Source organism: Lucilia sericata, unplaced genomic scaffold (genome assembly GCF_015586225.1).
Source record: "Lucilia sericata isolate MDLA Ls3-8-SP2 unplaced genomic scaffold, ASM1558622v1 Contig000082F_arrow, whole genome shotgun sequence".
Classification (NCBI taxonomy): Eukaryota; Metazoa; Arthropoda; class Insecta; order Diptera; family Calliphoridae; genus Lucilia; species Lucilia sericata.
This window is the reverse complement of record NW_023994115.1, coordinates 726,418-741,067: the sequence shown is the minus strand read 5'-3', so window position 1 is coordinate 741,067 and position 14,650 is coordinate 726,418. Positions and strand designations below refer to the sequence as shown.

Here is a 14,650-nt window from a genome sequence, read left to right as displayed (position 1 = left end):
TTGTTTAACAGAGAACAGAGAATATTCGAAATAAATTCCATAACAAATTGGCTGGCAGAAAATATGTGCAATAATTTTCAATCACGTTTAACTTTGTGGCCTATGACATGCTTAATTCAATCTTCTTTTTACTAGTATAAGCTACAAACTACAAAAAAAAAAGAATAAGTATTTGTAAAATTTGCATATTTTTTTAGACTCCATTTAAATATCCCTTTTAGTTGCAAATAAACAAAAAACTGCATATATATACATATGTGTTGTCTGGTGTTATGATATATGATAGTGTGTTGTTGTGAAATAAAGAAAAAATATGTATAATAATATACAATAAAGTATTATTTAAAGAAAAAAAAAAATACTGAAATAAACTTACCTTAACCGTGCATGAGCCACCATTTTTACATGGTTGTGTAGCACATGGATGTTCTATGATTTCACAGCGTTCACCAGATAAACCCTCAGCGCAAGTGCAGCGAAATTTATCAGGTGCGGTATTCTCACAAGTACCGCCATGTTTGCAGGGTTCATGAGTGCCACAGTAATTTAAATCTAAAGCAAAACAACAATAACAAAATAAAATAAAACACTAAATAATGGCAAAATTTATAAAAGATATAACTTAAAGAATTTAAATCAAACTATAACAATTGCAGAAATATTATTAAGTTAAATAAGTTTGAGATTTGTTTCTGTTTATAACCTAGCAAAAACTCGTTAATGGTTTGTTATCAGCAACTAGTGATTTTTACATTACACAGAAGTTGTTAGGTAATATGTATCTAAATTATAATATATTAGTAGTTATTTAACACTTAACTGAAAGGATTTGAAATAGAATAGACGATAGACTAGCACATAAACTAGTCAATAGACTAGTCCATAAAGTAGTAGTTGTTTTGCTATAAACTATTCCATATACTACTCTATAGACTATTCCATAGACTATTCTATGGACTACTTTATGACCATAGACTAGTCAATAGACAAATTCATAAAGTAGTCAATAGAGTATTCCATAGACTATACAATAGATTAGTCCATAAACTAGTCAATAGACAAATCCATAAAGTAGTCTATAGACTAGTCCATATACTAGTCAATAGACTAGACAATAGACTAGTCAATAAACTATTTCATAGACTAGTCTATGCACTAGCCTATTAACTAGTCTATGGACTACTTTATGTCCATAGACTAGTCCATAGAATAGTCAATAGACAAGTCCATAAAATAGTCCATAGACTAGTCCATAAAATAGTCCATAGACTAGTCAATAGACTGATCAATAGACTAGTCAATAGACTAGTCCGTAGATTATTCCATGGAGTAGTGAACAGACTACTATTGACTAACAGACTAGGCAATAGAGTAGTCGATGGACTAGTCCCTAGACTAGTCAGTAGATAAATCCATAAAGTAGTCCATAGACTAGTCATAGACTAGTGAACAGACTACTTCATAGACTAGTCAATAGAGTAGTCGATGTACTAGTCCATAGACTAGTCCCTAGAATAGTCCTTAGACAAGTCAATAGACAAATCAATAAAGTAGTACAATAGACTAGTGCATAGACTAGTCAATAGGCTAGCCCATAGACTAGTCAATAGACTAGCCCATAGACTAGTTAATAGACTAGTCCATATACTAGTCAATAGACAAGTCCATAAAGATGTCCATAGACCAGTCAATAGACTATTCCATAGACTAGTCTATGGACTAGCCTATTAACTAGTTTATGAACCTCTTTATGTCCATAGACTAGTCAATAGACAAGTCCATAAAGTAGTCCATAGACTAGTCAATAGACTAATCAATAGACTAGTCCGTAGATTAGTCCATGGAGTAGTGAACAGACTACTCCATAGACTAGTCAATAGTTGATAGACTAGTCAGTAGACAAATCCATAAAGTAGTCCATACACTAGTCAATAAGCTAGTCCATAGATTAGTCAATAAATATAAAATAGACTATTCCATAAACTAGTCAATATACTAGTTTATATACTAGTACATTGCCTAGTCAATAGACTAGTACATAAACTAGTCTTTTTTTAAAGTTCAAAAACTTACCTTGATCGCATAATATGCCACCCCAATTGGTATCACATTTACACTTCCAGGCCTCACCGTAACAGGAACCATGCTTACAACCAGGATAAACCACACATTCATTGCACAAAGGACCCTGCCAGCCAGGACGACAGCTAAAATTAATAGTGAAAAAATAAATTAAAGAAAGTTTCTTTAAATTTTTTTAACTTAACGTTATAGTTATTTGATTATAAGAAATTTGTAGATTATTTTTTAAAAAATTATTTCTTAAGTGCGTGCATGCGTGCTTACAACCTGCTGTGTTGCATTTAAACCAAAAAAAAAAGCTAACAAATCTGATCAATTTTATTCTTGTAAGCTTTCGTTTTAAACTATTTAATCTTTAAAAAAAGCGTTTTTTTTTGCTTAACATTTTGTTAAATGAGTTGAAAATTAATTAATCTTTACGTGCAACTAAATTAAGCATCAAAAACTGCCAAAAAAAAAAGAAAACTGAAAACTTTGTTACCAAGCCATGACTTACAAATTTACACATTGCGTTTTTGCAAAAAAGAGGCAGTAAATTTCATTGATATAAAACTCCTTATACCAGCAATCTTTTATATTAGTATTATTACTGTTTTGGTAGGTTGACCTCCGAAAATAAGTTATTTATCTACTGTTTGCCATCGGTATTCCTTAAAAGATATGACCAACAAGAGAAAAAAAGCTAAGTTTTAACTCAACCAACCAGTAGTAGTAGTAGGATTTTTTTTACCATTTTAAAGCCTTCACTAACTTGAAGATTTATTATAAGTAAAGATTTTGGTTTCATGCCTGCTGTGCTCATGCGGAAGTTTAATTCTGAACTTTTTTGCGTTCATTTCATTTTAATTCTTTTCGCAAAAAAAAAAAAAAAAAAAATAAAGAACGTTTTATAACTTTAAAAACTAACCAAGCATATTAAGTTTTTTAATTGGTTTTAAGTGATCTGATTAAATATTTTCATCACAAGATATCATCTTTATAAAAAAATTTTAAAATAACAAAAAATTCTTTTTTTACAAAAATTTTAAAGCCATTTTAACATGTGTTTATTATAATTCTGCGGTGTTGGTATTTATTTCAGTAAGTATGAGAACCTGTCGTGTAATGTCAAGACTCTTGATGTCAAAAGTCGACAATTTTTATACACTTACTACTTACAAACAAACACATATTTTAAAGTATGTTCATGAAGATGAAAAATGTTTAAATAAACTAAACATTTAACATAGTATTAAAAGGAAAAAAAAAACATACACATATACTACTTGTTACAACCCCATGATAAAAAATAAAAAAAGAAAACAATGCATCTTGAAAAGAAGCATTTTAGACAGACCGACAGACGGACAGACAGGGCAGGTTTGTAGCTTAAGTCTTTAGTTTTTAAATAGCGTTATAAAACTTTTTTAATACCGTGTTAACGTTTATAGTTATAGTATTATTTTTACATACATACAATATGTGTTTTACACATATTTAAGTATATTTTTGTTTTTAAATGTTAATATGTATGAAGAGATTAAAGATTTATTACAAAATTCCTTTAAGAATGTTGAGAATTTTTTTTTTGGTTGAAATGTATATAAAGGAAAAATTTGCCAAATAGCTAAAGAAAAATGTGAACCCCTTTTAGATTAAGAACTCTGTGAGTTAAAATTTTTAGATATAAATTAAAAATGGAAAAAAGGTTTAATGTTTGCTCTTGTATTGTTTAGTTTTCCCGCAAAAACCGTTACCAAATACCAATTATTTTTTAGTCAATGTAAAAATTTTACATATTTTCTCTCTATTGACCAGCTAAAGATTGCTAATTTAATTAACAAAAAGAATTTCTTAGCAAAAAACTGCATACAGTGGAAAAAAACCCACAATTGGTTTAAAAGAAATCTTAAAAAATAACAACAAAAAAATGTGCGGGTACGTTTTTTTTTGTTTTTTGTTGTCAATGACTCTGAATTTGTAAAATTTAAGCAACTTCTAGAAAATAGTCGTGTTTGTTAAACTGACATTAATGATGGCAATGTGACAACTGCCACACAATAAAAAAAAACAGCAACAAACTTAAACGTTGCAACAAAAAAAAAAAAAAAAAAAAAACTAACACAATTGTGGAAATTGGAAAAAATCCTGTTGTATTAAATTGTTTGTAACTTGAAGAAAAAAAAAAGTTTCAAATAAAATGTATGAAGCCACAAAAACGTTTTGGAAAATTGTTTAACAAGTGACACATTTTGTTAAGAAAATTATACAACAACAAGAACAAAAAAAAAACTAAATATTTATTTAAACAAAAAAAATCAATTTGCATAAAGCAAAACTGTTAAACAAGATTCTTAACGAACATAAACGAGTAAATAAAAAAAATCTGTTGCTAACTTTTGTTTTTTTGGGAACTTCTGTTACAACAATAATGTTTTTTTGTTTTTCTTATTGAAAATAGAAAAAAAATTGCCACAAAACGTGTCTAATTTTTGTTGGATATCACTAGGAAAAACAAAACATGATTCTCAAAGAACCTAAAATTTTAACTTTGAAAAAAAAAAAAACTGATATTAGTTTTAACTAAAGTACCTTTAAACTACAAGAGTTTTTTTAAGGGCGAAAATTTGTCATTTTGTTGGCTCATTAGTCACTTAAAGAAAAATACATGAATTTTAAATTTCGAAAAAAAAAAAACGAACATAAAACTAACAAATACTTATTTGTAAGATATTTGTGAATAGTAGCAAATGATGTGACAATTCTTGTTTGAATACCCTACACCACCATAGATGAATTTCAAAAGCATACTTTTGCAACCGTTTGCATCCCAGAAAATTTTCGAGTAAAATTATCTGAGAGGAACATTTTTACCCTTTACGGATAAAATATCTCTTTAATTGTAATGAAATGATCTTAAACCTAATGCATAAACTTGCCATAATCTTAGGGCATAACCTGCAGAAATTTGTGGGCGATAATATTGTACACACGTCCACTTTATTTGCTGATTTCCATTTACGTGTTTTAATAATTCTCTTCTGATCTTTGTTTAAAACAAAATTCTATTAAAATCAGCATTAGGCTTAACAAATATAAACAAAAATATTTGTATTGACCATGCCCACTTTTAAAATTTTTTAAAAAATATTATATAATATTAATAAAAAGACAACTATTATCATTAAAGTTGCATATATGTATTGTTTTATATCAAACTGTATAATATAAAAAGTAGGCGTGTCTTTTTTATAGCTACGCCTACTTATTTTAAGCATTTTGATCTTATAAGACTTGATTCAGTTTTTCTATTTTAAAGTTATTGCTTTCTATTTCAAAATTAGCATTAACATACGTTATGGGCGTGGTCATGATATAACCGCTCCTTTTTTACTAAATTATTAACAAAATAATAACGAAAAGTGGGCGAAATGCTTGATTTTGGGCATGGTTATAACGATAATTATATTAGTTTATGGTACTTTGTAAAATTGTTTAATTTTTTCACTCACATGCATAAATTTTCTACATAAAAAGTAGACGTGCCCTTATTATAACTACGCCTACTTATTTTTATTATTTTGATCATATAAGACTTGTTTTTCTATTTTTAGGTTAATATCAAAATTAGCATTAACATACAAAATGGGCGTGGACATGATATAACCGCCCCTTTTTTGGTGGGTTGATTCTAAATCTTATTATGAGAATACGTATATACTTTATATGAAGTCTTTACTTCTAAAATGAAACTTTTCTTGTATTGAATTCTGTAATGTTCGGACCACAATTGACCCAGTTACCCATAGGCGGATGGCCTTCTTCTGAAAGTAGTGTAATATTTTAATTTGGTATTTTAAAGGAATTAGCTCTAAATTATGAAGATCGGTCCATGACTTATACACTATTTCAGACAAAAAATCGCCGCTGTAGGGTATTATCATATGGTCGAACACAACCTTAATACATATTTACTGGTTTTAAAGACAAATATTAAAAAGGTTGCTAAAGTTGCAGATGAAGCACTGTTTGTAAGAGCGGATTTAGCTAAGACCCTAAAAGTTCATTTCATCATTTGCACCATCATTTATATGACTTCAACACCATTTGCTAGGAAAATGCTTGTTTTTTTATTTCTAGTATTTTACGGCTTTATTTATAAAATGTATACATATTTAGTAGTGTTCTTTTTTTAGTGAAAATGGAAATAATGGTTTATTAACAAAAACTAAATAAACCACCAGGATCTGGGTTTTTTTAGCAGAATTGATTCGCTTGGTTAATTACGTATACCGCCCCATGTCAAACATGCAACAGTGACATGTAGAACATTATACACTCCTTTTGAAAAGAAGAATTTTAGACAAAAAACAAACGGAAAAAACTGAAAACAGACATGTTTTGTATGCTTTGTAGAAAAGCAAAACAAAACTGTATACAAAATACAAAAAAAACTTCGAGTAAGAAAAACATTTAACAAATGTCTACGTCGGAGTTTTTAAGTTCACTAGTTCCTAGTTTTAGCTAAATTGTTTTTTTTTCTTATTCTTAACCAACTTTTAAGACTACATCTTCGTGATGCTTGTTGTAAGAAACAAAGTTTTTTTTTTTATTTGTTTAGGTTTTAATCAAATTACTTAAACAAAACTTCGAAAATACCGATACCGAAAATAAACCAAACTCCAACAAAAAAATCTAGAAAAAAAACAACACGTTACATTTCTTATTTAGAATAGTTTTTGTTTGTTATAGAACAAAGCAAAATGAAATGAAAAAAAAACCTCCCAAAATGTAGCAGCCATGAATCCAGCTTCAAATTCTTGTTCCTTTAAAAACGAATGAATGCCACAGCAACAACAACAAATACCACAAAATTTGCATAACATCCTTCACCACAAAACAATGCTACAACATCAACTACAACAGTTTCAATTTTTTATATTTAGTGGATCGTCTTCGTCTGATTTCTTCCTTTTGTTAAACTAAAATGTTGCTGTTCGAATAGTCTCCTTGGCTTTAAAAGAAAATCTGTCTGTAAAACCGTGTCTAAGCGTGTTGAAAAGCTTAATTGAAAATACTATTTTGTTGCCAATTTTTTTACCATTTGGCGAGTTTGTTGTATCAGGTTTAAACTATCGCGTTTTTGTTTAGCAAAAAAAAAAAATTGTTTAAATGACGTTTAAGATGGTTTAGTTTTTGTTGCATTGTTTAGTGTTGTTGTTTCATTTTTTTGTTAATGTTTTGTGTTACTATTGTCAGCGATGGCGTCGAAATATTGTGGTGTTATTTTTTATTATAAATAAAATTTAACAGATTGATTTGTGTTGAACAAAAAAAAAAAAAGAAAACAAAAAATTGTTTCCCATAAACTTATAAGTTTAATGGAGTGCAGCGAAATAAAGAATTTTAATTATGTTTGGAATAAAAATCGAATTCAAACAGAAATGCTTTGGTGAGTGAGTCACTTTTTAAAAAGCAGGCACCACTTCTTAGGGTAATGTGAGAATTTCTATCCTTTTTTTCTAAACAGAAGAAATTATTAGACTATAGTCTACTCTATAGTCCAGTCTAGTCTATAGTCTAGTCTATAGTCTAGTCTATAGTCTAGTCTAGTCTAGTCTATAGTCTAGTCTATAGTCTAGTCTATAGTCTAGTCTATAGTCTAGTCTATAGTCTAGTCTATAGTCTAGTCTATAGTCTAGTCTATAGTCTAGTCTATAGTCTAGTCTATAGTCTAGTCTATAGTCTAGTCTATAGTCTAGTCTATAGTCTAGTCTATAGTCTAGTCTATAGTCTAGTCTATAGTCTAGTCTATAGTCTAGTCTATAGTCTAGTCTATAGTCTAGTCTATAGTCTAGTCTATAGTCTAGTCTATAGTCTAGTCTATAGTCTAGTCTATAGTCTAGTCTATAGTCTAGTCTATAGTCTAGTCTATAGTCTAGTCTATAGTCTAGTCTATAGTCTAGTCTATAGTCTAGTCTATAGTCTAGTCTATAGTCTAGTCTATAGTCTAGTCTATAGTCTAGTCTATAGTCTAGTCTATAGTCTAGTCTATAGTCTAGTCTATAGTCTAGTCTATAGTCTAGTCTATAGTCTAGTCTATAGTCTAGTCTATAGTCTAGTCTATAGTCTAGTCTATAGTCTAGTCTATAGTCTAGTCTATAGTCTAGTCTATAGTCTAGTCTATAGTCTAGTCTATAGTCTAGTCTATAGTCTAGTCTATAGTCTAGTCTATAGTCTAGTCTATAGTCTAGTCTATAGTCTAGTCTATAGTCTAGTCTATAGTCTAGTCTATAGTCTAGTCTATCTAGTCTATAGTCTAGTCTATAGTCTAGTCTATAGTCTAGTCTATAGTCTAGTCTATAGTCTAGTCTATAGTCTAGTCTATAGTCTAGTCTATAGTCTAGTCTATAGTCTATAGTCTAGTCTATAGTCTAGTCTATAGTCTAGTCTATAGTCTAGTCTATAGTCTAGTCTATAGTCTAGTCTATAGTCTAGTCTATAGTCTAGTCTATAGTCTAGTCTATAGTCTAGTCTATAGTCTAGTCTATAGTCTAGTCTATAGTCTAGTCTATAGTCTAGTATAGTCTAGTCTATAGTCTATTCTAGTCTATAGTCTAGTCTATAGTCTAGTCTATAGTCTAGTCTATAGTCTAGTCTATAGTCTAGTCTATAGTCTAGTCTCTAGTCTAGTCTATAGTCTAGTCTATAGTCTAGTCTATAGTCTAGTCTATAGTCTCTAGTCTAGTCTATAGTCTAGTCTATAGTCTAGTCTATAGTCTATAGTCTAGTCTATAGTCTAGTCCATAGTCTAGTCTATAGTCTAGTCTATAGTCTAGTCTATAGTCTAGTCTAGTCTAGTCTATAGTCTAGTCCATAGTCTAGTCTATATTCTAGTCTATAGTCTAGTCTATAGTCTAGTCTATAGTCTAGTCTATAGTGTAGTCTATAGTCTAGTCTATAGTCTAGTCTATAGTCAGTCTATAGTCTAGTCTATAGTCTAGTCTATAGTCTAGTCTATAGTCTAGTCTATATAGTCTAGTCTATAGTCTAGTCTATAGTCTAGTCTATAGTCTAGTCTATAGTCTAGTCTATAGTCTAGTCTACAGTCTAGTCTATAGTCTAGTCTATAGTCTAGTCTATAGTCTAGTCTATAGTCTAGTCTATAGTCTAGTCTATAGTCTAGTCTATAGTCTAGTCTATAGTCTAGTCTATAGTCTAGTCTATAGTCTAGTCTATAGTCTAGTCTATAGTCTAGTCTATAGTCTAGTCTATAGTCTAGTCTATAGTCTAGTCTATAGTCTAGTCTATAGTCTAGTCTATAGTCTAGTCTATAGTCTAGTCTATAGTCTAGTCTATAGTCTAGTCTATAGTCTAGTCTATAGTCTAGTCTATAGTCTAGTCTATAGTCTAGTCTATAGTCTAGTCTATAGTCTAGTCTATAGTCTAGTCTATAGTCTAGTCTATAGTCTAGTCTATAGTCTAGTCTATAGTCTAGTCTATAGTCTAGTCTATAGTCTAGTCTATAGTCTAGTCTATAGTCTAGTCTATAGTCTAGTCTATAGTCTAGTCTATAGTCTAGTCTATAGTCTAGTCTATAGTCTAGTCTATAGTCTAGTCTATAGTCTAGTCTATAGTCTAGTCTATAGTCTAGTCTATAGCCTAGTCTATGTTCTAGTCTATAGTATAGTCTATAGTCTAGTGTATAGCTTAGTCTATAGTCTAGCCTATTTCTATAGTCTAGTCTTTAGTCTAGTCTATATCTTAGTCTGTAGTTTATTCTAAAGTTAGTCTATAGTCTAAATAGGTAGCATACTTCTAGGCTGCAATGTAAATAAACTAAAGACAGATAATTCTTTTATTCTCACAAGAAATTACTTTACACCTTAACAATTATTTCAACATTGAATGCAATTAAGCATAGATGCTTTTGTTTGGTAAATAGAAAAGAAATCAATTAAGATCTTTTTTTCCAAAAGAACACACACTTACAAAGCAAAAGAAAATACATTGTTGAAAATTTGTATACCTACTAAAGTCTAAATAAAGCACGTGTAAAAATTATTAAAAAATAATAAGAAACAAAAACTCAATACTTATTTACACACACTAGCAAACAAATATGAGAAATTGAAAACTTAAAACAACAAAGACACAAACAAACAAAGAATAATGTTTGCCAATAATAAATATTGATTTAACTTCAGCACTTTGAAATCTTTTTTTTTGAATTTTACTACAGTAAAGAAGAAAAAACAAAGTAACAAGCTCCAACACATAACTCATAAATAGTTAGCAGTTGAATGTTAAAAATAAAAAAAATTATTTGAAAAAGAGTAAAGAAAAAATCTACTTAAAGCGTGAAAACGTTTTAAAACAAATTTTTAGTTACGTTTTGTTGAAAGCGTTAATAAGCTGCTACAACTAATTTACACACATGAGAGTGAGTATGAATGTAAAGAAAAAAAATCAAAAATTTAAATCTGTTTGTTTAAAAATAAAACAAAAAGTTATTGTCTATTAAAACAAAAAACAGTTTTAAAATCTTTCTTAATTGTTAGGGTAAATACATTTGTATTAAACAAATAATTTATCAATAATTTTTGTGGGATTTTTTAATTTTTACGTAAATATTTTTGTTTAAAATTTTCAAATAATATTTTAGATAAATATTATTACTCATTATTATAAGTATTAAAAAAGCTTTAAAATAAGTATTGAACAAAAAAATAGCTATTAAACAAACATGTCAGCATCCCACTCACTTAGTCATTTAGTCAATTTTTGTATGAGATTGTGTTATATGAGTCAAAAAGGTTGTTTGGTCTGTGTGTAGAAAAAAAATCTCCTCCTCATCTTAACAATCAAGTTAAAAACTTAACAAGTTTAGTTCATTAGCAAAAATGAATGTTAACAAAATGAATTATAAACTAAAATTTAAGTCTTAAAACATTGAAAACAATCAATATGATGTTAAAGTGCCATTGGCAAATTTAAATTAAACATCAAAATACCAAAGTCGTAATTGCTTGAGTTTAATTTACACTTTTCATGAAAAATTAACATTTTCACTAAGAAATTTATTTTATTTTTTTAAATTTAAAATTTTTAAAATTTCTTATACGAAATACTGAATCTTATTAATAATGAACGCATGGGATTCGAACTCTATCACGAGTAATATTCATTAATCGTTAAATTTGTATTACAATTTAAAATTTTTATTAAAATTTTAAATTAAGTAATTTTCTCAAGGGGATTTTGTATGGGGGATAGGGTCAAATGAGGCCCAATCATTACGAAAACCAGCAGTATCATTACGGCCAGACGGACATAGCTAAATCGACTCAGAAAGTGATTCTGAGCCGATTGGTATATGGTGGGTGCAGGACCAATATTTTTGGGTGTTACAAACATCAGTAAAAACGCATAATACCAATATTTTTGGGTGTTACAAAAATCAACACAAATGCATACCCTTCCCACTATAGTGGTGTAGGGTATAAAAATGATCTTTGAGGAACGAAAAAATACCAAAAAGTCCCCTTTTAAGGGTTTCAATTACTCAGGTCTATACCAGCTGAATTTTATGCTTCAAGGTTCAGTATTATAGATAATTTAAAAAGTACCATTTGAAGAACGAAAAAGTACCAAAAAGTCCCCTTTTATGGGTTCTATCTCCGGGCTCTACATGCTTAATATTACGCTTTTGGGTTCAATATTATACAAAACTAAAAAAATAACAGTAAAAGAACGAAAAAGTAACAATATTAGTCCATGGTACCAGAATTACATTTGCTCTCATCCCTGTTTAATTTCGCACACACGATTATCCATCCCTGATTTTGGCGTTAACAAAACAATAACAACACAAAGTTTTATACGAAACTTTTTAACATTTTCAGAGGTTATCTCGGATTTTTGCTTATATTTCCGTTATTTATAAATAAATTTTTCTGATTTTAAATAGGAAACTTCTCGAGAGCATGTCTGATACAATTCTTGAAGATTTGGGTCCCGAAGATATCTAAGGTCTTCAGAAATTTGATTTTTAGAAACATACAGACGGACAGACAGACAGACAGGCACAGGTTTTCAAAGGTTATCTCGCATTTTTGCTCATACTTCCTTTATTTATCAACAGATTTTTCTGATTTTAAGTAGGAAACTTCTCGAAAGCATGTCTGATACAATTGTTGAAGATTTGGGTCCCGAAGATATCTGGGGTCTTCAGAAATTTGATTTTAATAAACATACAGACGGACAGACAGACAGTCATAGATTAATCGACTCCGCTATCTATAAGGACTAGGAATATGCATATATACTTTATTGGATCGGAAAGTTCTATTACAGAAATTACAAACGGAATGACAAACTTATATACGTATACCTTTCTCATGAAAGGTGCAGGGAATAATAACAGTTTTACATTATTTTCCTCCTCCATTGACCTGCTTTTAAAAGTATTTTCTTGTTAAGCCAATAAATTCATAAAATTTAAATAAATCTTCATAAAGCAACATGATTTTTTAATTAAACTGTCTAAAAAAATTATAAACTATTTATTTGAAATTATAACATGATATATAATCTTCAAAATAAGAACAGTAACTACAACCAAAATAAAAATCTACTCCATAAACTAATCAGCTAGAAGACAAAAAAATTATCTTTTGACACCTTGGAAAATTTTAACTGTAAGTTAAAGCACTTTATTTTAATATTAAAGAGGGGCAAAATAAATTGTATGTTTTCTATATAAAGTTACCAAATTATAAGTTTGTCTTGAAAAGTCATCGCTAAAAGTTCAACTAATTCCAAACTTGCGACAACTAACACCGATAAGAAAAGAAGCTTTGGCTTTATTACACTTAAGATGTGCTTCAAAATTGAGTTTTAAATTTTAGTAAATTACTTTTAAAGTTAAACTTATTTTTAGGAAATAATTTTTTCTAATACTTTTTTGTAAATACAAAAGCTAAAATCTAATAGGAGGGAGTTGGGTTAGGGTTTTTATAATTTTTTTGGTACTTTGTTGTTGGGGTTTTTTTTTAGGTTACGAAATCTTTATTGTTCTGAGAAATTGTTATTAATTGAGTTGTAGCTGTATGCTGAGATAGTTGATATCAACAATCAATGAACCCACCATCTCAAAATACATTTTAACAACCAGCTAGCCTTAGAGCCTGTAAACCAACCAACAAACCCACCAACTTACTATTCTGCTTAACAACAACTCCAACTAACCAAGCGCATGCAGTTTTAACTAATAAAAAAATAAACTCCTCTATAATGGTGGCAAAACCCCAAAAAAAAAACTTTGCTCATAAAACAAAGTATAGTTAGTTACAAACTACGACTAACTATGTTTGTAATAAGGTTGCTCTTTTTTTATTTTTTTGCTATAAAGTAATGTGATAGCTAGCCATTGCTATTTAAGTCGTGGTTTTATGATTTTATTTCTTATTTTTTTTAGCTTCTCTAGTGTTTATCCTAAAAAGAGCTGCACAAAGTTGTATGCTTTTTACTAGAAGATGCAGCTTGCTGTTGTTGTTGTTGCTGTTTTAGTGTGTCTTTGCTAAAAGAGTAAGCAAATAAAAAGTGCAAATATTTAGCTTTTTTGAGCATTTCCAGCAATATATTGTATGCAAAATATAAAAAGCGTGAATTCTCTAATTAGACGCTTCATTAGTATGTTTTGCGCCAAAGTAATATTTACAAAAATCTTTGAAATAAAAAGAAAAACAACTGGAAATATCTCTACTTGTAAATACTTTAAGGTAAGTGTATTGGTCAAGGGAAAAAGTTAGTTCGTAAGGATTTTCTGGAAAATATTCAGCTGGTTGTGTTTAAAGTTAATGGTTGTTGGGTTAAGGTAATATTTAGCTGTTTTTAATCACAATATTATTAATAATTTACTTAACATTTTTTAAATTCTTTATTAAACATTTTGTCCATAATTTAAACTATAAATAAATATTACAAATAACTTACTAAAACTAATCAAAACTCTTAATCTAATCTTAAAAGATTTTTTAAAGCAACTATAATTGACTGAAAATTAATTGAGAATATTTCCAAGTATTTCTAATACAAACATTAAAATCATTATTTTTTTTTTTTAAACATCTATCACTGAAAAATTTCAAAAATTTAACACAAAAATTACTTTTAAATAAAAAAGAAAAAAAAAAAAAAAAACGTCATTTAAAAACACTGCACTACTATGCGCATGAGTGACATTAAATTTGATTTTTATTGAAAATACCTTGAAATCAAACACTTTAATTACACATGACCATTAAGATTTAGATTTTTTCTCACAAGCTTAGACACACACGCACATACACACACACACGAAAACATTGTCAATAGTCAGCAACAGCAATTATTCAGACAACAACGCAGCCATCAAACAAAATCATTTTAAACTTACAACTACAGCTCAGTAGTGTAACGAACACCACCAGGCCGTTAAAAAGTACTCACACAGTGTTCACTTAATGGTGATTTCAAACAGAGTGAAAAAACTTCAACACAACGTCTACATTAATGTGAACAAAACGTCGCATAGACAAACGTTAGG

General features: G+C 29.0%; 1 protein-coding gene across 1 annotated transcript in view; it reads right to left on the bottom strand.

Annotated features, from left to right (window-relative positions):
- LOC119599572 (protein serrate) overlaps positions 1-14,650 on the bottom strand; it is a 108,340-nt gene that overhangs the window by 28,484 nt on the left and 65,206 nt on the right. Inside the window, exons 6-7 of the mRNA XM_037949382.1 lie at positions 2,074-2,207; positions 377-552 (exon numbers count right to left, since the gene is read on the bottom strand). Coding sequence (XP_037805310.1) covers positions 377-552; positions 2,074-2,207 — 310 coding nt within the window. The remainder of the gene's footprint in view (positions 1-376; positions 553-2,073; positions 2,208-14,650) is intronic.